This window comes from Symphodus melops (genome assembly GCF_947650265.1).
Source record: "Symphodus melops genome assembly, chromosome: 9".
NCBI lineage: Eukaryota > Metazoa > Chordata > Actinopteri > Labriformes > Labridae > Symphodus > Symphodus melops.
Window position 1 is genome coordinate 26,019,444 of NC_136699.1, and position 23,670 is coordinate 26,043,113.

General features: G+C 43.9%; 1 protein-coding gene and 1 long non-coding RNA gene across 3 annotated transcripts; both read right to left on the reverse strand.

Annotated features, from left to right (window-relative positions):
- Window positions 1-694: 694 nt before the first annotated feature.
- LOC306829456 (uncharacterized protein) lies at window positions 695-16,330 on the reverse strand (the record flags this gene model as incomplete). Its single annotated transcript, XM_079352497.1, has 14 exons — window positions 16,192-16,330; window positions 15,960-16,038; window positions 13,145-13,373; window positions 10,492-12,280; window positions 10,228-10,401; window positions 8,720-8,893; window positions 8,470-8,493; window positions 7,559-7,637; window positions 6,360-6,588; window positions 3,705-5,493; window positions 3,441-3,614; window positions 1,933-2,106; window positions 1,660-1,706; window positions 695-1,221 (listed from the first exon to the last, which is right to left on the reverse strand). Exons 1-14 carry the CDS (start codon window positions 16,275-16,277, stop codon window positions 695-697), a joined length of 5,574 nt encoding a protein of 1,857 aa, XP_079208623.1. The 5' UTR covers window positions 16,278-16,330.
- A 4,619-nt stretch (window positions 16,331-20,949) lies between these two features.
- On the reverse strand, window positions 20,950-23,157 carry LOC306829630. 2 transcript variants are annotated; one of them, XR_013779878.1, is made up of 5 exons: window positions 23,050-23,157; window positions 22,149-22,241; window positions 21,704-21,764; window positions 21,370-21,528; window positions 20,950-21,118 (listed from the first exon to the last, which is right to left on the reverse strand). It is a non-coding gene; the product is annotated as an uncharacterized lncRNA (long non-coding RNA). The 2 variants fall into 2 exon arrangements; XR_013779879.1 differs by having other exon boundaries at window positions 21,370-21,630.
- Window positions 23,158-23,670: the final 513 nt, after the last annotated feature.

Consider the following 23,670-nt stretch of genomic DNA (forward strand, 5'->3'; position numbering starts at 1 on the left):
GAGCCTATGGAGACGTCCGAGCCTAAGGAGACGTCAGAGCCTAAGGAGACGTCCGAGCCTAAGGAGACGTCAGAGCCTAAGGAGACGTCCGAGCGTAAGTCTAATTCAATTAAGTCTAATTAATCTGTTGTCTACATGTTTCAGCTGGTCCTTACATTTACCGAAAAAAAAGGGACATAGAGAAATAAAGACAAAAAGATCTATCTTTGATATCACCTATCAGTTGATAATCAGTCCAAACACCAGCTGTCATTTGTATATTTTATTCGGAGTTAAAGAAGGTTAATCATTACATACAAATCGTCACACACTCATTTTTCTTAATTTAAAAATTGATCTCATTGATTGGAAAGTTTGTGTCATCAACATACATCTGATTATTTGTTGTAGGTTTAGTTAAATTTTATTTTATTTCTGTTTTATTTCAATGTTTTTCAAGGACCAATATGTAAATCTGACACCTAGTGTTTAAGATGAGTACTGCAGTCCAAAGTACAAACAAAGTCCAAAGTCAGAGAGCTGACCCTGTGGTCACTTTGAGATTATTTGTGGTTATTCTACTATTTCATTATTATTATTTATATATTTTTTTTAAAACAATGTTTCATCCAAATCAACAAGACATTAGATAAACTCTTCTGAAATATTGAACTTCATTGTTTACAGCTGTCAATGCTCCAGGGACAACTGACGGCTAACACAGTGACAGAGCAGATTCATTCCTAAACACGAACGCCGGGTAGAGGGCCTCAGTGAAGGTGGCGTGGAAGGTGTGCAGGTGGATGAGCGAGTCTGAGCTGACTGTGTAATAAGACAGCGTGCCGGCATGCCAGTCCAGATACACTCCGACTCTCTTCGGGAGAAACTCAGGAGGGATATAGATGGTTTTTGAGTTGTCGTCATGCCAGGCAGAGACCATACTAGAAGATGCAAACAGAGACCAGGACATGTTGTTCCTCCCAACCCTGCACTCAGTGTCATCTCCTTTTCTTTTGATTCCTTTATAAGTCACTCCTATAGACAGCCATTCTTCCCTCTCCACCTCCCAGTAATGGCGACCCTTCAAACCCCTGTCACCCAGCACTGCAAACAAAAAGTCAAATCTGTCGGGGTGATCCGGGTATGGCAGCGCCTGGCTCACTATTCCTGCTTTCCTGTTGCCCTCAGAGAGAATAACCCTTGTGTTGGCTGTGTTTGGGTCCAGTTTGAGTTCACAGGAATCTGATGGGTGGAAAAACAAAACAGAACAGTGAAACAAGCTGCACAGAAGATACCTGGTGTTGTAGAGAATAAAAAGACCTACGAGCATCACAGCATGAGGGACTGAAGTGAACAATGGCTCAAAATTCAGTTTACTGTCAGTAAAGGCAGACTAACGATAAGACGTGGTGATATCCAGACGCTAAACTCGATTAATTTTGTGTTTTAGGAGGAAATTAACAGCTAACGTAAATGTTAAGCGGACTTGAGAGCTTTACAGTCTTCTGACTTCTCAAAGCGCCTTACAACGCAGGTCACACCTCCACATTCACACACTGATGAGGCTCCTGTGTGAAGAGACCATCAGCAGTAACTTATCCCATTCATACGCAGCTGGCGAAAGGACACATCGAACATGTAGCAGCAGGAGGTGGGGATCGAACCCCCGCCTTCACTTACACTTTCTCAGACCCGGTCTCAACCATTCTTCCCCTCCATGGTCATCCCTGGGAGGAAGGGAGAACAGGAATTCAATCTTAAGTGTTATTATAAGAGCTTTAAAACTAAACTTTAACTTTACCTGGCCCAAATGGAGGTCCAACTCTGATCAACCCAAGTAAATCAAACTATCTACAAAGAAGATAATCCTGAGACTACCACAGACAACTCTCTACACCCTACATCGCCATGACATCACGCGATGGCTGCACATGATCACATGCCTCTCCGTACCGTAGCGTGTCAAGTCTCCAGCGTGGATCTTCCAGTCTGGCAGAAAGCAGTTTCCTTCCCAGGTCCCCGGGATGGTTGTAGCTCAGGTCCAGCTCTCTCAGGTGAGAGGGGTTGGAGTCCAGAGCCGAGGCTAGAGACTCAAAGCCTTGATCTGTGATCAGACAGCCTGAAAGACTACAAACCCAAGAGAAAAAAATGAATCCCAACCAAAGTTGACAAAGTTCAAAATATAAGTCAGTGGACTCCTACAGGCAGAATCCAAAGAAAGTGTGGAGCCTAAGTATCACTTAAGGCACTTTTATTTTGGTGCCAAGGACTAATGTTTCCAAGCTCTCCATCTTCTTCAGAGTCAAACAGTACAAGGGTACAGATTTTCCTTCCGTTGACTGTAATGCTTGACAAGCTTGATGCATTTATTTTAAAAAGCTGTCAGTTTATAATCCCATAGTGAAGATTCAGAGAAAGCAATAGTTGATTGATTTGATTGCATCAATCCGCTGAGACCTGGATCTGTACAAATGTAATACAAACTGTTAGATTGCTGTTGTTAAATTAACTATGTTCCCTCAGGATTTGCTGCTTTTATGCACAGCGTCTTCAACCTTGCATGACTCTGACTGTAATGAGTTAGTGATACCGCTTTCCATTTAGCCTCAGCCTGCTTACAGGGAGACAACTTATAAAATCACATTTAAAGTCTGGCCCTTAGATATCAAGCCTTGTGTTCTTCCCAATAACTCAGGAAATGTTTTAAAGTCTGCCTGTTTCTATGCTTTTTAAAAAGCATAAAGACAAATGCCAGAAATAACAGCATGGGCAACCAACAGCACAAACAATCTGTCACCCCGTTTCCACCGAGTGGTCCGGCTCGGTTCATCTCGGTACGGCATGCACTTTGCGGCGTTTCCATAGACTAATCCCAGGAAAGATTCCCAAATAACCGATTCGTACCGTCCCACGTTTTGGGACCCTTCCGTTGGGGTGCCAAGAATATCGAGCCGACCCGAAAAGGTGGAGCTAAACACTGCAGTCCACTGATTGGTTGAAAGAATTGTCACTTCCCGTGTGACAACAGTAAACAGTTCTTGTAATAAAGAGTCACATGACAGTGACGGAGGAGATGAACTGCTGGATGTCTTCCATTGTTGGTTTTGGTTGTGTAGCGTTTTTCTCCTTTGTTGACTTTATGAGTTAGCTGTTAGCAGTTAGCTGCTATCATGTGACGCTATTTAAGTAGCGGCTATCGTCATCCAGCTTACATGCCGCCTACCAAAAAGGGAACAAGTGGCTGTGGAAACACAAACACGATCAGGCTTAATCAAACCAAACTGTACTGATCCGTACCGGACTGCTGTGAGGAAACGGGTCTTATGGCATGTTGTGTTGCTCAGTTTTACGATCAGACAGTATATAGGGTGGGGGGTTTTGTGACATAGTTAATACATTTCAGACAAGGAAAGAGAAAGATGCACACCCCCAGATAATAGAAATATTTGCTACATCCTAACCTGAGGGTCTCCAGTCTGCAGTTTGGATTCTTCAGCCCAGCAGAGAGCAGCTGCATCCCTGAATCCTGCAGGTCGTTGTTGCTCAGGTCCAGCTCTCTCAGACTGGAGGACTCAGTGCTTAGAACTGTTGCCAGAGCTTCACAGCTTCTCTCTGACAGGCTACATCCACTCAGTCTGAAAATGCAATCAGATGTGATCATGCATTGGACCTCTTTTTGAGGGCAAGTTGAAGAAATCTATCGAGTAAAAAGTAAACATACATACATGGATTTTGTGGAAGCTTTGACCACTGGTAGGAGCCTCAGAAGAGCCTCTTCTGAGGCAGAGTATTTCTTCAGGTCAAACATTTCCAGGTGTTCTTCAGATGACAATAAGATGAAGACGAGGGCGGACCACTGAGCAGGAGAAGGATCCTCTATGGAGAGTTTACCTAAGCTCAGGTAGTCTTGGATCTCGTCCACCAGAGAGTGATCCTTCAGCTCATTCAGACAGTGGAACAGATTAATGCTTCTCTCCAGAGAGGGATTCTCCTGGATTTTCTCCTTGACATACTCGGCTACTTCCTGCCTGGTTTGAGAGTCACTTCCTGTCTGTGTCAGCAGGTCTCGGAGTAGATTCTGATTGCTCTCTAAAGAAAGACCCAGCAAGAACCGGAGAAACAAGTCAAGGTGCCCATTTGGACTCTGTAAAGCCTGGTCCACTGCTCTCTGATAGAAGAGTACAGATTTGTCGTGAGTCTTTTCAGGTATCTGGGAAGTTGATTCCTCGTCTTCCAGAAGACAGAACCCGGATCGGTTGAAAATGAGATACACGTACAGAGCAGCCAGAAACTCCTGAACGCTTAGATGCACAAAGCAGAACAACTTGTCCAGGAAAAGTCCTCGCTCCTCCTTAAAGATCTGTGTGAACACACCAGAATACACCGAGGCTGCTCTGATATCGATGCTACTCTCTGTCAGGTCTGACTCATAGAAGATCAGGTTTCCCTTCTGCAACTGCTCAAAAGCCAGTTTTCCCAGAGACTCAATCATCTCCCTGCTCTTTGGGTTCCAGTGTGAATCCGTCTCATGTCCTCCATCAAACTTGACAATGCTCTGTTTGGTTTGAACCACCAGGAAGTAGATGTACATCTCAGTCAGGGTCTTGGGCAGCTCTTCACTCTCGCTGCTTTTCATCACGTCTTCCAGAACTGAAGCAGTGATCCAGCAGAAGACCGGGATTTGGCACATATTGTGAAGGCTCGGTGCTGTCTTGATGTGGGAGAATATCCTGGCGCCCTGCATCTCATCTCTGAATCTCTTCTTGAAATAATCCTCCTTTTGTGTATCGGTGAACCCTCGGACCTCTGTCACCATGTCAACGTACTCAGGAGGGATCTGATTGGCTGCTGCAGGTCGTGTGGTTATCCAGATCCGAGCAAAGGGAAGCAGTTTCCCCCTGATGAGGTTTGTTATCAGCACATCCACTGAGGTGGACTCTGTGACATCGGTCATGATGTCGTTGTTGTGGAAGTCCAGAGGAAGTCGACACTCATCCAGACCGTCAAAGATGAACACGACGTTGAACTCATCAAACCTGCAGATTCCTGCTTCTTTGGTTTCATAAAAAAGGTGATGGATAAGTGCCACCAGACTGAACTTTTCCCCTTTGAGCAAATTCATTTCTCGGAAGGTGACTGGAAACATGAACTGTACGTCCTGGTTGGATTGGTCTTCTGCCCAGTCCAGCCCAAACTTCTGTGTTAAGACTGTTTTCCCGATGCCAGCCACTCCCTTTGTCATCATTGTTCTCACAGGAACATCTCCTCCTTGTTGTAGGATTGTGTCACATGTGATTGTTTTTTCTGATTTAGGGGACTTCTTGAATGCTGCATCAATCTGCATGACCTCGTGTTCATTACTGATCTCTCTGGTGCCCCCCTCTGTGATGTAGAGCTCTGTGTAGGCCTGGTTCAGGGGTGTCGGTTGTCCTGCTCTGGAGATCCCTTCATACATACACTGAAAGCGTTTCTTCAAGTTAGATTTCATCTTATTTTGACAAGTTGCAGGAGACTCTAAAAAGAAGACAAGAAATAGGCTGAATGAGCAGAGCATTCAATCACAAAAGCAACGTATTTTTAGGACAATGTTATTCATTTGATTATTCTGTCTGTTCCTGATAACAAGTCACACAAAGGCTTCACCAACGTAGAATTAACTACAATTTCCTTCTGACTTGCAACTCAAGGCCATCTATGACCACTTCATCAGCCGCGCCCGCCTGTTCAGAACCCCCCCCCCCCCCCCCATCGCAGGCGCTAGCTGTTGTGATTGTCAGGAAGTCCATGAAGGCTCATTGGGTATGATTGGCAGATCCCTGATTGTCATTTCAGGCCCCAACACTCTTGCCTTGAAGATTTGGCCAGCATGCTCATCGTCTGGCCATAAAGTGAAAGCAGTGCCGAGGTGCAGGCTGCAGAACAATGTCACCCTGTAGAGACTCTCACATGGAACTCTTTGAATATTGGACTTACAGATTGCCAGTTTAAAGCAGGAAATCCAAGCGTTTCGCCTCTGCGGCGACGAATAAATTGTTGAAACGTCTGTGGGGCGATTAAAATACAGCTTGAGTGCTGTCATTATTATTAATTTAGTTATTTGTCCATTTTTCAAGATTCAGTGCCCCGCTGGTTTACGTTAAAAGGGATTTGAGCGTTTTTTTTCTACCATTTCTACCAGAGCAGCCTAGGACCCTGATAAGGCCCCCTGTCTGAGTAGTATCCTCCTCAGAAATAAGTCCTGTGAAGTTCCCCTCATCGATGCTCTAACTAAATTAAGGACTTCTCCGACCTCAATGTATCTACAACGTGCAGAAAGACTTCACTTAAATTTAAACACGATTGACTGTTTTGATTTTCTAATCTTTTACAAAGCTTCTTACTGTTGTGCAGAGAGTCGGCCAGTGCATCCTGATTCATTCTCCTCAGGAAGTTCAGAGTGATCTTCAGAATAGCCTCTCTGCTGCTCCTCTTCAGCTCATGCTCCTCCTCATCAATCACGTCTCCTTCCTCCCCCATTTGCTTCACATATTTTGGGTCATCTTGACTCAGGTCCCTTTTGAACCTCTTCAGCTCAGTCTTCACAAAACGGATCATGTTTTCCTCGAGACTCTGCAAAACAAAACAGAATTGATAAAGCAGGTATGTAATTCTTCAATCAGATTGTAAACGACCTTTTACACCTTGTGTGAATGCCATGTTTGTTCCTCTTATAGATATTCTAAAGTCACTTAACTGTCTGTACTGTAGTTGTGTAATTTCTCTGCAGGTGTTCACTGACAGCACAGATGAGAACATCTGAGCTTTGGTTCAAATATCACATGAATCAAGCAGCAGAGGAGGTTTGTGACCCTGTAGAAACCAGCTCTCTCTGAACACTCCATTTTGGTGTGTGTGTGTCTCTTTAAATATAATGAAGCCCCGCCCCCTGAGTATTCCCAGTAGACATCACTCCTCTGTTGTGAGAATAAAAATGGCCGACCTGTGCAAAAGTTTTGGAGGGGATTTTCTTGTGAACTTGTGATGTCACAAAGTGAGAACATTTGAAACAGAGCATTTCTCTGTGTGGTGAGACTTCTGCAGACCACAAACAAATAAAAATAAAATAAAATGCAACCAATGAAATGTGCTGCAAATGAGGGAAAAATGCTGCAAAAAGCCAAAATAAATGCAAATACATGAATGATACAAAGCCAAAGTTATATATATATATATATATATATATATATATATATATATATATATATATATATTTATTCCATTTATTGCACAGTTTGTTTTTTAGTCTAATCATTGTCAACTTATATTTTTCTTCTTTCTATCTAACTTTATAATGTTGTATTTTAACTATTTTTACTTCTTACTTGCATCTTGACAATTTTTTTGTTGACATGTTATCTTTACGTTGACTTTTAGTATAGCTGCACTGTCGTCCATTAACTGCTCTGTATGTCTTTGAATTTCCTCCCGAATTGAATTTAAGGAGACATATTATATACATAATACAGTAAGCTGCTAGCACTAAGACGTAGTAAAACAGGGATGTCCTGAATTTAAAATGTGCTGTGATGTCTTTACACACCCTGAATATTGAGTCCAGCTCTGCGTTCTGATGTTTGGCAGGCTCGTCAGTGGTAAACACTGCCCTCTCCTGGTCATTCCTGTGGAGCACACATTGAGTCACTTTCAATCGTTTTCATGCTCCAACCTCCAGCTCAGTATTCATCCAATCAGAGAAAAGTGACGGTTTAATTAGTCTCAACAATGCAATCAATTTTAATATGTTATTCAATCAATTGAGTGTTGTGTCTTACTCTGTTTCCAGATGGACGTCTTCTGTGAATGAAATAGGATCAGCTTTTGATTTCTTTGCTGCACAGCTGATTTTAGAAGAATCCATTTTGTCCTCGAGGGACCTGAAGGACAGAGACGGGTAGATACTAGTTACCTAAAAAGCACCAAAAACTAATATTTAAGCATAATAAAAACAGTTTGCATGTATGTATATTGTATATATATGACGGTGAACATGCTGTAACGTCAGTTCAACCTAGAAACAGCAAAGAGGTAGTGCACAGAAGATACCTGGTGTTGTAGAGAATAAAAAGACCTACGAGCATCACAGCATGAGGGACTGAAGTGAACAATGGCTCAAAATTCAGTTTACTGTCAGTAAAGGCAGACTAACGATAAGACGTGGTGATATCCAGACGCTAAACTCGATTAATTTTGTGTTTTAGGAGGAAATTAACAGCTAACGTAAATGTTAAGCGGACTTGAGAGCTTTACAGTCTTCTGACTTCTCAAAGCGCCTTACAACGCAGGTCACACCTCCACATTCACACACTGATGAGGCTCCTGTGTGAAGAGACCATCAGCAGTAACTTATCCCATTCATACGCAGCTGGCGAAAGGACACATCGAACATGTAGCAGCAGGAGGTGGGGATCGAACCCCCGCCTTCACTTACACTTTCTCAGACCCGGTCTCAACCATTCTTCCCCTCCATGGTCATCCCTGGGAGGAAGGGAGAACAGGAATTCAATCTTAAGTGTTATTATAAGAGCTTTAAAACTAAACTTTAACTTTACCTGGCCCAAATGGAGGTCCAACTCTGATCAACCCAAGTAAATCAAACTATCTACAAAGAAGATAATCCTGAGACTACCACAGACAACTCTCTACACCCTACATCGCCATGACATCACGCGATGGCTGCACATGATCACATGCCTCTCCGTACCGTAGCGTGTCAAGTCTCCAGCGTGGATCTTCCAGTCTGGCAGAAAGCAGTTTCCTTCCCAGGTCCCCGGGATGGTTGTAGCTCAGGTCCAGCTCTCTCAGGTGAGAGGGGTTGGAGTCCAGAGCCGAGGCTAGAGACTCAAAGCCTTGATCTGTGATCAGACAGCCTGAAAGACTACAAACCCAAGAGAAAAAAATGAATCCCAACCAAAGTTGACAAAGTTCAAAATATAAGTCAGTGGACTCCTACAGGCAGAATCCAAAGAAAGTGTGGAGCCTAAGTATCACTTAAGGCACTTTTATTTTGGTGCCAAGGACTAATGTTTCCAAGCTCTCCATCTTCTTCAGAGTCAAACAGTACAAGGGTACAGATTTTCCTTCCGTTGACTGTAATGCTTGACAAGCTTGATGCATTTATTTTAAAAAGCTGTCAGTTTATAATCCCATAGTGAAGATTCAGAGAAAGCAATAGTTGATTGATTTGATTGCATCAATCCGCTGAGACCTGGATCTGTACAAATGTAATACAAACTGTTAGATTGCTGTTGTTAAATTAACTATGTTCCCTCAGGATTTGCTGCTTTTATGCACAGCGTCTTCAACCTTGCATGACTCTGACTGTAATGAGTTAGTGATACCGCTTTCCATTTAGCCTCAGCCTGCTTACAGGGAGACAACTTATAAAATCACATTTAAAGTCTGGCCCTTAGATATCAAGCCTTGTGTTCTTCCCAATAACTCAGGAAATGTTTTAAAGTCTGCCTGTTTCTATGCTTTTTAAAAAGCATAAAGACAAATGCCAGAAATAACAGCATGGGCAACCAACAGCACAAACAATCTGTCACCCCGTTTCCACCGAGTGGTCCGGCTCGGTTCATCTCGGTACGGCATGCACTTTGCGGCGTTTCCATAGACTAATCCCAGGAAAGATTCCCAAATAACCGATTCGTACCGTCCCACGTTTTGGGACCCTTCCGTTGGGGTGCCAAGAATATCGAGCCGACCCGAAAAGGTGGAGCTAAACACTGCAGTCCACTGATTGGTTGAAAGAATTGTCACTTCCCGTGTGACAACAGTAAACAGTTCTTGTAATAAAGAGTCACATGACAGTGACGGAGGAGATGAACTGCTGGATGTCTTCCATTGTTGGTTTTGGTTGTGTAGCGTTTTTCTCCTTTGTTGACTTTATGAGTTAGCTGTTAGCAGTTAGCTGCTATCATGTGACGCTATTTAAGTAGCGGCTATCGTCATCCAGCTTACATGCCGCCTACCAAAAAGGGAACAAGTGGCTGTGGAAACACAAACACGATCAGGCTTAATCAAACCAAACTGTACTGATCCGTACCGGACTGCTGTGAGGAAACGGGTCTTATGGCATGTTGTGTTGCTCAGTTTTACGATCAGACAGTATATAGGGTGGGGGGTTTTGTGACATAGTTAATACATTTCAGACAAGGAAAGAGAAAGATGCACACCCCCAGATAATAGAAATATTTGCTACATCCTAACCTGAGGGTCTCCAGTCTGCAGTTTGGATTCTTCAGCCCAGCAGAGAGCAGCTGCATCCCTGAATCCTGCAGGTCGTTGTTGCTCAGGTCCAGCTCTCTCAGACTGGAGGACTCAGTGCTTAGAACTGTTGCCAGAGCTTCACAGCTTCTCTCTGACAGGCTACATCCACTCAGTCTGAAAATGCAATCAGATGTGATCATGCATTGGACCTCTTTTTGAGGGCAAGTTGAAGAAATCTATCGAGTAAAAAGTAAACATACATACATGGATTTTGTGGAAGCTTTGACCACTGGTAGGAGCCTCAGAAGAGCCTCTTCTGAGGCAGAGTATTTCTTCAGGTCAAACATTTCCAGGTGTTCTTCAGATGACAATAAGATGAAGACGAGGGCGGACCACTGAGCAGGAGAAGGATCCTCTATGGAGAGTTTACCTAAGCTCAGGTAGTCTTGGATCTCGTCCACCAGAGAGTGATCCTTCAGCTCATTCAGACAGTGGAACAGATTAATGCTTCTCTCCAGAGAGGGATTCTCCTGGATTTTCTCCTTGACATACTCGGCTACTTCCTGCCTGGTTTGAGAGTCACTTCCTGTCTGTGTCAGCAGGTCTCGGAGTAGATTCTGATTGCTCTCTAAAGAAAGACCCAGCAAGAACCGGAGAAACAAGTCAAGGTGCCCATTTGGACTCTGTAAAGCCTGGTCCACTGCTCTCTGATAGAAGAGTACAGATTTGTCGTGAGTCTTTTCAGGTATCTGGGAAGTTGATTCCTCGTCTTCCAGAAGACAGAACCCGGATCGGTTGAAAATGAGATACACGTACAGAGCAGCCAGAAACTCCTGAACGCTTAGATGCACAAAGCAGAACAACTTGTCCAGGAAAAGTCCTCGCTCCTCCTTAAAGATCTGTGTGAACACACCAGAATACACCGAGGCTGCTCTGATATCGATGCTACTCTCTGTCAGGTCTGACTCATAGAAGATCAGGTTTCCCTTCTGCAACTGCTCAAAAGCCAGTTTTCCCAGAGACTCAATCATCTCCCTGCTCTTTGGGTTCCAGTGTGAATCCGTCTCATGTCCTCCATCAAACTTGACAATGCTCTGTTTGGTTTGAACCACCAGGAAGTAGATGTACATCTCAGTCAGGGTCTTGGGCAGCTCTTCACTCTCGCTGCTTTTCATCACGTCTTCCAGAACTGAAGCAGTGATCCAGCAGAAGACCGGGATTTGGCACATATTGTGAAGGCTCGGTGCTGTCTTGATGTGGGAGAATATCCTGGCGCCCTGCATCTCATCTCTGAATCTCTTCTTGAAATAATCCTCCTTTTGTGTATCGGTGAACCCTCGGACCTCTGTCACCATGTCAACGTACTCAGGAGGGATCTGATTGGCTGCTGCAGGTCGTGTGGTTATCCAGATCCGAGCAAAGGGAAGCAGTTTCCCCCTGATGAGGTTTGTTATCAGCACATCCACTGAGGTGGACTCTGTGACATCGGTCATGATGTCGTTGTTGTGGAAGTCCAGAGGAAGTCGACACTCATCCAGACCGTCAAAGATGAACACGACGTTGAACTCATCAAACCTGCAGATTCCTGCTTCTTTGGTTTCATAAAAAAGGTGATGGATAAGTGCCACCAGACTGAACTTTTTCCCTTTGAGCAAATTCATTTCTCGGAAGGTGACTGGAAACATGAACTGTACGTCCTGGTTGGATTGGTCTTCTGCCCAGTCCAGCCCAAACTTCTGTGTTAAGACTGTTTTCCCGATGCCAGCCACTCCCTTTGTCATCATTGTTCTCACAGGAACATCTCCTCCTTGTTGTAGGATTGTGTCACATGTGATTGTTTTTTCTGATTTAGGGGACTTCTTGAATGCTGCATCAATCTGCATGACCTCGTGTTCATTACTGATCTCTCTGGTGCCCCCCTCTGTGATGTAGAGCTCTGTGTAGGCCTGGTTCAGGGGTGTCGGTTGTCCTGCTCTGGAGATCCCTTCATACATACACTGAAAGCGTTTCTTCAAGTTAGATTTCATCTTATTTTGACAAGTTGCAGGAGACTCTAAAAAGAAGACAAGAAATAGGCTGAATGAGCAGAGCATTCAATCACAAAAGCAACGTATTTTTAGGACAATGTTATTCATTTGATTATTCTGTCTGTTCCTGATAACAAGTCACACAAAGGCTTCACCAACGTAGAATTAACTACAATTTCCTTCTGACTTGCAACTCAAGGCCATCTATGTCCACTTCATCAGCCGCGCCCGCCTGTTCAGAACCCCCCCCCCCCCCCATCGCAGGCGCTAGCTGTTGTGATTGTCAGGAAGTCCATGAAGGCTCATTGGGTATGATTGGCAGATCCCTGATTGTCATTTCAGGCCCCAACACTCTTGCCTTGAAGATTTGGCCAGCATGCTCATCTTCTGGCCATAAAGTGAAAGCAGTGCCGAGGTGCAGGCTGCAGAACAATGTCACCCTGTAGAGACTCTCACATGGAACTCTTTGAATATTGGACTTACAGATTGCCAGTTTAAAGCAGGAAATCCAAGCGTTTCGCCTCTGCGGCGACGAATAAATTGTTGAAACGTCTGTGGGGCGATTAAAATACAGCTTGAGTGCTGTCATTATTATTAATTTAGTTATTTGTCCATTTTTCAAGATTCAGTGCCCCGCTGGTTTACGTTAAAAGGGATTTGAGCGTTTTTTTTCTACCATTTCTACCAGAGCAGCCTAGGACCCTGATAAGGCCCCCTGTCTGAGTAGTATCCTCCTCAGAAATAAGTCCTGTGAAGTTCCCCTCATCGATGCTCTAACTAAATTAAGGACTTCTCCGACCTCAATGTATCTACAACGTGCAGAAAGACTTCACTTAAATTTAAACACAATTGACTGTTTTGATTTTCTAATCTTTTACAAAGCTTCTTACTGTTGTGCAGAGAGTCGGCCAGTGCATCCTGATTCATTCTCCTCAGGAAGTTCAGAGTGATCTTCAGAATAGCCTCTCTGCTGCTCCTCTTCAGCTCATGCTCCTCCTCATCAATCACGTCTCCTTCCTCCCCCATTTGCTTCACATATTTTGGGTCATCTTGACTCAGGTCCCTTTTGAACCTCTTCAGCTCAGTCTTCACAAAACGGATCATGTTTTCCTCGAGACTCTGCAAAACAAAACAGAATTGATAAAGCAGGTATGTAATTCTTCAATCAGATTGTAAACGACCTTTTACACCTTGTGTGAATGCCATGTTTGTTCCTCTTATAGATATTCTAAAGTCACTTAACTGTCTGTACTGTAGTTGTGTAATTTCTCTGCAGGTGTTCACTGACAGCACAGATGAGAACATCTGAGCTTTGGTTCAAATATCACATGAATCAAGCAGCAGAGGAGGTTTGTGACCCTGTAGAAACCAGCTCTCTCTGAACACTCCATTTTGGTGTGTGTGTGTCTCTTTAAATATAATGAAGCCCCGCCCCCTGAGTATTCCCAGTAGACATCACTCCTCTGTTGTGAGAATAAAAATGGCCGACCTGTGCAAAAGTTTTGGAGGGGATTTTCTTGTGAACTTGTGATGTCACAAAGTGAGAACATTTGAAACAGAGCATTTCTCTGTGTGGTGAGACTTCTGCAGACCACAAACAAATAAAAATAAAATAAAATGCAACCAATGAAATGTGCTGCAAATGAGGGAAAAATGCTGCAAAAAGCCAAAATAAATGCAAATACATGAATGATACAAAGCCAAAGTTATATATATATATATATATATACACTCAACAAAAATATAAACGCAACACTTTTGTTTTTGCTCCCATTTGTCATGAGATGGACTCAAAGATCTAAAATTCATTCCAGATACACAATATTACCATTTCTCTCAAACATTGTTCATAAATCTGTCTAAATGTGTGATAGTGAGCACTTTTGCTTTGCTGAGACAATCCATCCCACCTCACAGGTGTGCCACATCAAGATGCTCATCAGACACCATGATTAGTGCATAGGTGTACCTTAGACTGTCCACAATAAAAGGCCACCCTGAAATGTGCAGTTTTTGCTTTATTGAGGGTCTGGGGACTCAGAACCAGTCAGTATCTGGTGTGACCACCATTTGCCTCATGCAGTGCAACACATCTTCTTCGCATAGAGTTTATCAGATTGTCAATTGTGGCCTGTGGAATGTTGGTCCACTCCTCTTCAATGGCTGTGCGAAGTTGCTGGATATTAGTGGGAACTGGTACGCGCTGTCGTATACGCCGGTCAAGCACATCCCAAACATGCTCAATGGGTGACATGTCCGGTGAGTATGCTGGCCATGCAAGAACTGGGACATTTTCAGCTTCCAAGAATTGTGTACAGATCCTTGCAACATGGGGCCGTGCATTATCTTGCTGAAACATGAGGTGATGTTCATGGATGTATGGCACAACAATGGGCCTCAGGATCTCATCACGGTATCTCTGTGCATTCAAAATGCCATCAATAAAATGCACCTGTGTTCTTCGTCCATAACAGATGCCTGCCCATACCATAACCCCACCACCACCATGGGCCACTCGATCCACAACATTGACATCAGCAAAGCGCTCACCCACACGACGCCACACACGCTGTCTGCCATCTGCCCTGAACAATGTAAACCGAGATTCATCCGTGAAGAGAACACCTCTCCAACGTGCCAGACGCCATCGAATGTGAGCATTTGCCCACTCAAGTCTGTTACGGCGACGATCTGGAGTCAGGTTAAGACCCCGATGAGGACGACGAGCATGCAGTTGAGCTTCCCTGAGACGGTTTCTGACAGTTTGTGCAGAAATTCTTTGGTTATGCAAACCAATTGTTTCAGCAGCTGTCTGAGTAGCTGGTCTCAGACGATCTTGGAGGTGAACCTGCTGGATGTGGAGGTCCTGGGCTGGTGTGGTTACACGTGGTCTGCGGTTGTGAGGCCGGTTGGATGTACTGCCATATTCTCTGAAACGCCTTTGGAGACGGCTTATGGTGGAGAAATGAACATTCAATGCCCGAGCAACAGATCTGGTTGACATTCCTGCTGTCAGCATGCCAATTGCACGCTCCCTCAATGCTTGCGCCATCTGTGGCATTTTGCTGTGAGACAAAACTGCACATTTCAGAGTGGCCTTTTATTGTGGGCAGTATAAGGTACACCTGTGCACTAATCATGGTGTCTGATGAGCATCTTGATGTGGCACACCTGTGAGGTGGGATGGATTATCTCAGCAAAGCAAAAGTGCTCACTATCACACATTTAGACAGATTTGTGAACAATGTTTGAGAGAAATGGTAATATTGTGTATCTGGAATGAATTTTAGATCTTTGAGTCCATCTCATGACAAATGGGAGCAAAAACAAAAGTGTTGCGTTTATATTTTTGTTGAGTGTATATATATATATATATTTATTCCATTTATTGCACAGTTTGTTTTTTAGTCTAATCATTGTCAACTTATATTTTTCTTCTTTCTATCTAACTTTATAATGTTGTATTTTAACTATTTTTACTTCTTACTTGCATCTTGACAATTTTTTTGTTGACATGTTATCTTTACGTTGACTTTTAGTATAGCTGCACAGTCGTCCATTAACTGCTCTGTATGTCTTTGAATTTCCTCCCGAATTGAATTTAAGGAGACATATTATATACATAATACAGTAAGCTGCTAGCACTAAGACGTAGTAAAACAGGGATGTCCTGAATTTAAAATGTGCTGTGATGTCTTTACACACCCTGAATATTGAGTCCAGCTCTGCGTTCTGATGTTTGGCAGGCTCGTCAGTGGTAAACACTGCCCTCTCCTGGTCATTCCTGTGGAGCACACATTGAGTCACTTTCAATCGTTTTCATGCTCCAACCTCCAGCTCAGTATTCATCCAATCAGAGAAAAGTGACGGTTTAATTAGTCTCAACAATGCAATCAATTTTAATATGTTATTCAATCAATTGAGTGTTGTGTCTTACTCTGTTTCCAGATGGACGTCTTCTTTGAATGAAATAGGATCAGCTTTTGATTTCTTCGCTGCACAGCTGATTTTAGAAGAATCCATTTTGTCCTCGAGGGACCTGAAGGACAGAGACGGGTAGATACTAGTTACCTAAAAAGCACCAAAAACTAATATTTAAGCATAATAAAAACAGTTTGCATGTATGTATATTGTATATATATGACGGTGAACATGCTGTAACGTCAGTTCAACCTAGAAACAGCAAAGAGGTAGAGCTGACGGTGACTTTAAAGGAAGAACGTGTGACTTCTTGATCCAGTAGATGTCGACCTCGAGCTTCAGCATGAAACCAAAACAAACGACTGCTTGGCCACGCCTCCTCCATTCTGAAGCTAACGCCCTCCTCCAGAGACAAACCTCCAACCTCTCTTCACTTTCGTTCACTCAAAGGAATTGAAAATGGAACGCACCATTAAGAGCAAGCTCGAGACAGGATTGTCCTCTGCTCGAGCTGCCGTTTACTTTTTGAAACAGATTTTACATGCAGTGGAAGAAGCCGGTCGTCCTGTCCACGTAAAATGGATTTTTAGTGTAATTTTTGTATCTTACTGTGTTTCAGGATGGACATCTTCATCTTCTTTGAATAAAATAGGATCAGCTTTTGATCTGTCACTCCTCGCTGCACAGCTGAGTTTTGAAGAATCCATTTTCCTCTCGAAGGACCTGAAGGACAGAGGAAGTGTACAGTAGATACTCGTTATGTAAAAAGCCCCAAAAACTGATATGTAAGCAAAAACAACAGTTTGCTGTATCAAGTCAACCTAGAAACAGCATGGAGGTGGAGCTAAGAGAAATCAAGTGCAGTGCTGCTTTACTACGGCACACCCAGGGTATCAAATAAAAAGGAACTAAATGCAAATATATTGTTATACATCCTTCAAAAAGATGATTTATGTTCCTCATTTTAAAGTAGTATGAACCTGTGAGTGTATTTACATTATAAACATGCTGATAGAAATCTGATGTGCACTTTATTTCAAATGTGGTTCAGAAATGTTTTAAGAAACTTCTGAATGTGCATCAGCATTGACACAAACAACTGAACTCTCAGCTTGCATGTTATTTTTTTTAAAGTCACTAAAAGCATCATCGATGGAAAGAAATGTGTTTTACTTGTCCTTGCTGAAATCCACCTGCTGCCACACACAGAGAGAGAGAAGCTTAGTGATGTCACACTTTTCAACAAGACAATGTAAAGTGCGTCACATGCGAGAGAGATCGAGCGCACAGAATTTAAACTGCCTGAGTCCTCGGCAGCTCCGTGCAACATAAAACTCCTGCTTCAAAAAATACTCGATTCAAAAACACCAAGACTGCTACTGTGATTGTCTGTTTACTGTTTTTTAATCATTATGGCGTGTGCTGCTGCCCTAATGATCAATCAAAGGTAAAAATCAAAGGGAGAGAAATTCAAGTATAAATTTAAAAAATCACTTGCTAATAACAAACAGATTTAAATGTGAAAATATGTTTTATATATTTGACATGAACCAGAAATAAGATCAAATAACCTTGATGTAATGATGATATTACCTGCGCTCCCCAGACTGCACGTCTTCTCTACACAAAGGCCGGTCTGATCTAATAAACCCCAGAAGGTGTTCAGGTTCAGCCCGACACGCTGCACTGGAAACCCCACCCACAGGGGCGACGCCATCACCCGCACATTTGTCTTCTGGGAAGGAATTCCCCCGAAACTGCCCGACCTGCATTTTCTTCAGTATCGTGTTTATTTCATACCTTTAGAGTTTGCTAAACACAAAACCAGCTGACAGGAAACGCATGCATCCAACGCACCAGACTGAAGGTCACCTGTTCACGTGTTCAAAGAAAGCAAGTATACCGTCATATCTGTCACCGTGGATCTAAGGTGCTAGCCCTTTATCTTCTACCACTAATAGTGGTCTACAGTCCAGAGAAACCAAATATGTGAGTGAATATGTAAGTTTATCAGATGTTGAATTAATAATTTTGGACCTGAAGACACTCATTTAGTCGAGTTTAGGCTGCAAACGCTTCTTTGTTTGTACTTGTAGCGAAGCTAGCAATAAGCTAGCAATAAGCTAGCGTAAAACTAGCACATAGCAATGACAAACAGTTCCGCGCTGTTTATGAAACAAACTGTGATTAAACGTGTTTGAAAAATGTAACATGTTATTTTTCTTGTAATTTATTAATTGTAATTAACGCGTTAAAGTCCCACCGCTAGATAAAACATGTTGGTTTTAATTCTTACACAGAAAGCCTTTGGGACAGCTTTTAAACGGGGAGAACGATCAGGAGGGGCCCCAGGCCACTTACGGGCCCCTAAGGGCTGACAAATGACAAACCTCCCTAATGGGGCCCCATCTGACAGCGGTGACTCTTACTACAACATGCGTCAGACAATAGATAGATAAAGACTTTTTTTTTTCATCCTCTAGGGAAGTTCAGGAGTGTCGCATAGCTCACAAGTTAGAAAAAGAAGAACAGTGAACATAACAAAACATTAGTTTAAAACTGCAGATAATTCAAATCTGCTTTTTATAATGGCAGGAATCTCCCAGAGCCGTGTTATACAGCCTAATGTCTGTGGGGACAAAGGCTCTCCTGAACCTCTCAGTCCTGCAGGTCAGTGAAGGTAGCCTTCACACGCATCTCTCCACCTCGACCCTCAGTGAGTCGAGATGGAAGATGAAGGTGAGACTTCTGAGAGTTGTTGGAGGAGGCTCTTGAAGGGCCCCAGCAGGCTCTAGAATCGCCACTGTTCAGAGGCTTTTTAGCTCGGGTACAATCACTTCTATCTGAAGCAGTTCCACTGCCCGCTTCCATCGCTGCAACACCTGTTCACCTGATAACTGCTCTCACATCTGGCAAACCCAGGGGCGTCCAAAACGGCCTTCAAAGCCCCGCCTACCTTCTCTGGTCCAATCAGATCCAGAGCATTCAGGAGCAGAATCTAAAGTTAGAAGGAGGACATGCTGGCTGCTGCATTGTTGTCAGAGAAGCTTCAACACAGCAGGTTTCCTTCATGATCACACGGGAAGAGAGCAGCTCTCTGATTGGTCCTTTAAAGAGCTTCATTTCACTCACCTGCGGCTCCTTGCAGCTCACCTGTTCACCAGCCTGAGAGGAAGAGGAAGTTCACATCAACTTCACCTGACCAGAGAGAAGTGAGACGTGCCGGCTGAATGAAAGTATGCAGCCTGACTGCGGGTAGAAGAGAAAAGGGGAATTTCACTGTGCAAACCGGTTTGTCACCAGACAGATGCACTGATAGTCAGAAGGCATGTCGAGTCCCAACCACACATTAGGAACCTGCTGGATCCAAATCACTTCATTCCCTACTTTCTGAACCTGAAACCCTCCTGACTCACCGTACTCATGGATCTGGTGGAGTACTCAGGGTCTTCATCTGAGCTCCCTTCACATCCCTCAAACTGTTACCTCCTGCAGGTAGTGATGGTCCTCTGACAGCCGACGCTCCGACACGTGCAGTAAGCTCATGAATCAAATCGAACCGGTCGACCCGCTGTGGTTTGGTCATGTGACTTGTGACGTATGAACCACTTCACTGCTACATTCAGCATAGAAACCCTGTCTCTGGTTCGGGGGTGTCGAGCTGAGCGGACAGAGAGTCACATTCAGTACTAAAGGTTCTGTAACATTACTGAAGCATGATCCGAATGAAAACGATGATTTTAAGAGCTGTGACTGGCAGATCGGTGCAGGATGATGGAAGGGAGTTAAATAAGTGAAGAAAGCATGGAAGGGTTTAAATGGGATGTGTGGAGCATCATGAGAATCAATAACTATAAATAACTTAGCAGGGATTTGATTCCCTTTTAGAGTCGTGTCTGCCAAGTTCCCTCAAACAGACGAGATCAAATGTGACGTTACGCATTATGTTACATCAGCTAACACTCGCAGCTGCAAACCAAAAGTCACGAAACTCTTTAAAGGACATTTTATAATTGAAAATCACTTTTCAACTTTAAAGCTATGTGCCGTTTAGACTCGTTTCAGGGTAGAATGAGCAGTGTGTGTATATATGTTATCAAAATCCGCTCCTCGCTGATAAAACAGCCGAAGATTAGGCTGTAAGGAACTTTCTAGAACGTGTTCTGTTCTTCTGGGTCAGAGACTAATTAAATGTATTTATCGCTTCATTCGTGTTTTAAGTTTGTGGTAATAAAATATGACAAAAATGTTGTGTTTTTTTTGTTTCAGTATTCTGTCAGCACATTTAGTAAATAGTTTGTTCTCAAACTCTTTGTACTAGATTATCAAATCAAAGCTCTCATAAACATGAGACCACACGACCAGCTCTCAACTGGAAGCTTCATTTAAAACAGAAACGTGTAAACAAGGGGCCGTCTGCTGACCTGGGGCCCCGAGCAGTACCACACAGCTAAATGTGTTTCTGATCAGACCGGCCGGACAGTGTGACTCCAGTGGCTGTTAAAAATCTGTTAAAGTTAAGAGATCAAGTTGATGCATACGCGAGTATTAAGCATGTTTCACATTGACAGACAGCTAATTGTTTTCAGTGCTTCATGAGCATTTTACAATGTGGAAGCTTATTTTTCCCGAGCTGCCCGACGGCACATGAACGCAGCATGAAGCCTGCCTCACATGAAGGGTCATTTCAGAGGCAGCTGGCCTCGTTCATTAAACTCAGGGTGAGGTCAAACACGTCCCTTTATCCTGAAAGAGTCAAATCACCAGTCTGATGGGAGGTTCTTCAAGGTCAACTTTTATTACAGGTCAAGCAGGTGTCACATCAGGTGATTCTCTCCAACAGGTGTTTCATGTCGACCCTCCGTCAGGCGGCGCCGACACGTCTTCAAAACGCACCCTGGGTTTCCTGAGGTCACGGCCAGCAGGAGGACGGGCGTGTCCGACTGAAGCACAAACAGTAAACAAAAGGTTAGCAGCACGTTCAGACCAACGTCTCAGAAGTGAGTGCACAGAAACAGAATGTCTCAGGTCTTCAGTCAGGTTCTGGTTAACGGGGTCAACGTGAACCTGTGCCAAGTCCTGAACTTTCTCTCCCAACATTAAGATTCCCCAGCAGAGAGGAGGTCTCTGCCACGGCAGTACGGGTTGGGTTTCAACTCAGGACATCACACATACGACATGCTGTGATACCAACCTGCTCCTCCAGCACAGAGACCAGCAGCTGCTCCAGGACCTGCACAGAGACCAGCAGCTGCTCCAGGACCTGCACAGAGACCAGCAGCTGCTCCAGGACCTGCACAGAGACCAGCAGCTGCTCCAGGACCTGCACAGAGACCAGCAGCTGCTCCAGGACCTGCACAGAGACCAGCAGCAGTCAGCAGAGATCAGGGCTCAGGTCAGAATCACAGACAGTCAGAAGCTTTGCTCAGTGTTTAAAGGTCACCACGGCGTTTGTCTGCATGATGTGTTATATATTTTTAATCACAGCAAAACAATGCTTTTATTAAAGTTAGCAGATATGAACCCACCTGTCGTCGGCCTTCAGCAGGACACGCAGCGCAGCACAGAGCAGCTCGTCAGAGGCGCCACCTGAAACCAAACAACAGACGTTTACAACGTGGCAGCTTAACTCCGCCCCACACGCCCTCCTCCTAAACCAGGGTAAGAACTGAAGTGATGTTTAAAGACCTCACTACTGTCAGTGTACTTCAGGTGCCTGTGTGGTCTAAGTGTGTGGCCGTGTACTAGGCCCGTCCTGACCAATCAGCAGGGCGGGCCACTCTCGACGGGCCGCGCTCCGCAGCAGCTCAGGAGCAGCAGACTCTAAAACAGAACCTGCACAGCTCCGACCCGGTACAGAGACTTCGTCTACCAGCGCTGTAACACTGAGCCGGGCACAAACACCGCCTGGTCAGCTGACTTAGTGCTGGGGGGGGGGGGGTAACCTTCTATCACCTCAGGGTGGAGATTTACCTGTAAGGCCCACAGGCAAGGCATCAGGTTTGTAGTTCTATCCCATTTCTGCTGCTTGGCTCCAACATTTGGTCAGGGGGGATGAGGGGGTCTCTAAAAGTGAAAAAACATTGAAGTCACATTAGTGTAAATAATAAAGAGTCACTAATCGTGCTCACATGAACAGGCAGATCAACAGTGACAGCAGGTGAAAACATCTGCAGATACATTTTCTATTTAGCTCAGAAACACAAAGATTTAAGATGATCATTTATTACACAAACTGAAATTATTTCCTGCATCATTGAAACGACTGAACTTTGACCTTCAGCAAACAGACTCATCTAGACCAGTGTCACCAGCAAAACCACTAACTCCCTGTGGTACTGCGCACTTGAGCACGTTTGCAGGCGCCTGCTCTGATTGGTTATCGGATCGAAGCTGCACGCGCCTGCTCTGATGGGTTATCGGATCGAAGCTATACTTCGGTTAGATGAGCCACGTGTTGAGACAAGATGAGCTCCCAAAGCGTTTAAGACTTTTCATGCCCTCAGTTTAAAATGCTGACATTAGAAGACAAATAAAATAATTAATGTTTTCATTGGAGGAGGAGAAAATTCTGGTTCCGTTTCATGAATATAGACGAACATCTCAATTCAAGCTTCCGGTTCAAAAGTCACTTTAACGAAACCGTTTTTCAAAAACGTTTATTTTTAATTGTTGGTATTTCCGGATGGATGAGGAGCTCGAGCACGTGCGGGCTTTTTGTTGCCGACATTTTCAGCACCGACCATTAAGGGACACAATTCAATTACATTTTACTTTGAAAATCTAAAACAAACCCGCATCACGTCACGTGTCTCACGCTCTCGTGAGGTTCTGATTTTAATCTTTACAGTTGAGTTGAAGCAGAAAGACTCACCACGTTCAGGGTCGGTGTGTGCAGCCGCATGTTTCAGGAGGACAGAGAGGCAGAGCGGAAGTCCGCCACATATTTATGAAGCGCTGTATGCCGCTGTGCATTGTGGGAAATAGAATACTCTCATGGCGGGTTGGTAACGAGCTTGCCTGCGCATTAGCGCCCCCCTCTGGTCCGGAGTGTGTCGGGAGTCCTGTACCCTCTTTAAAACGACATGACGTCCCAGAGTCTCTCTGGTTCTGCTGTTATTTGACGTCTCTCAGAATCTGTCTTTCCTGTTTACACTCACAGACACGTTCCCAGTGGTGATGTGTTGGCTGAAGAGGAGGGGCAGCTCTAAATTGTTCCCTGAAGGTATTTCTTTCAGGGGCCCGTCCTTTGACATCTCTGGTGTTCAAACTTTTTTTATTGCGTGCCAAAAGAATCGCTCGAGGGGCCCCAGGTTATTTATTTTTTAAATAATATTTTTGTATTTTGACCTCTCCGAAAATAACATAAGCACACAATAAATAATTACAGTGAGAAACTATTTTGTTCTATTTTTTGAAAAAATAATAAGGCTTTGTAGATCAGAATCAAAAGGTTCACAAAAGAAACCCTTTAATAAAAGGAAATTAAATACAT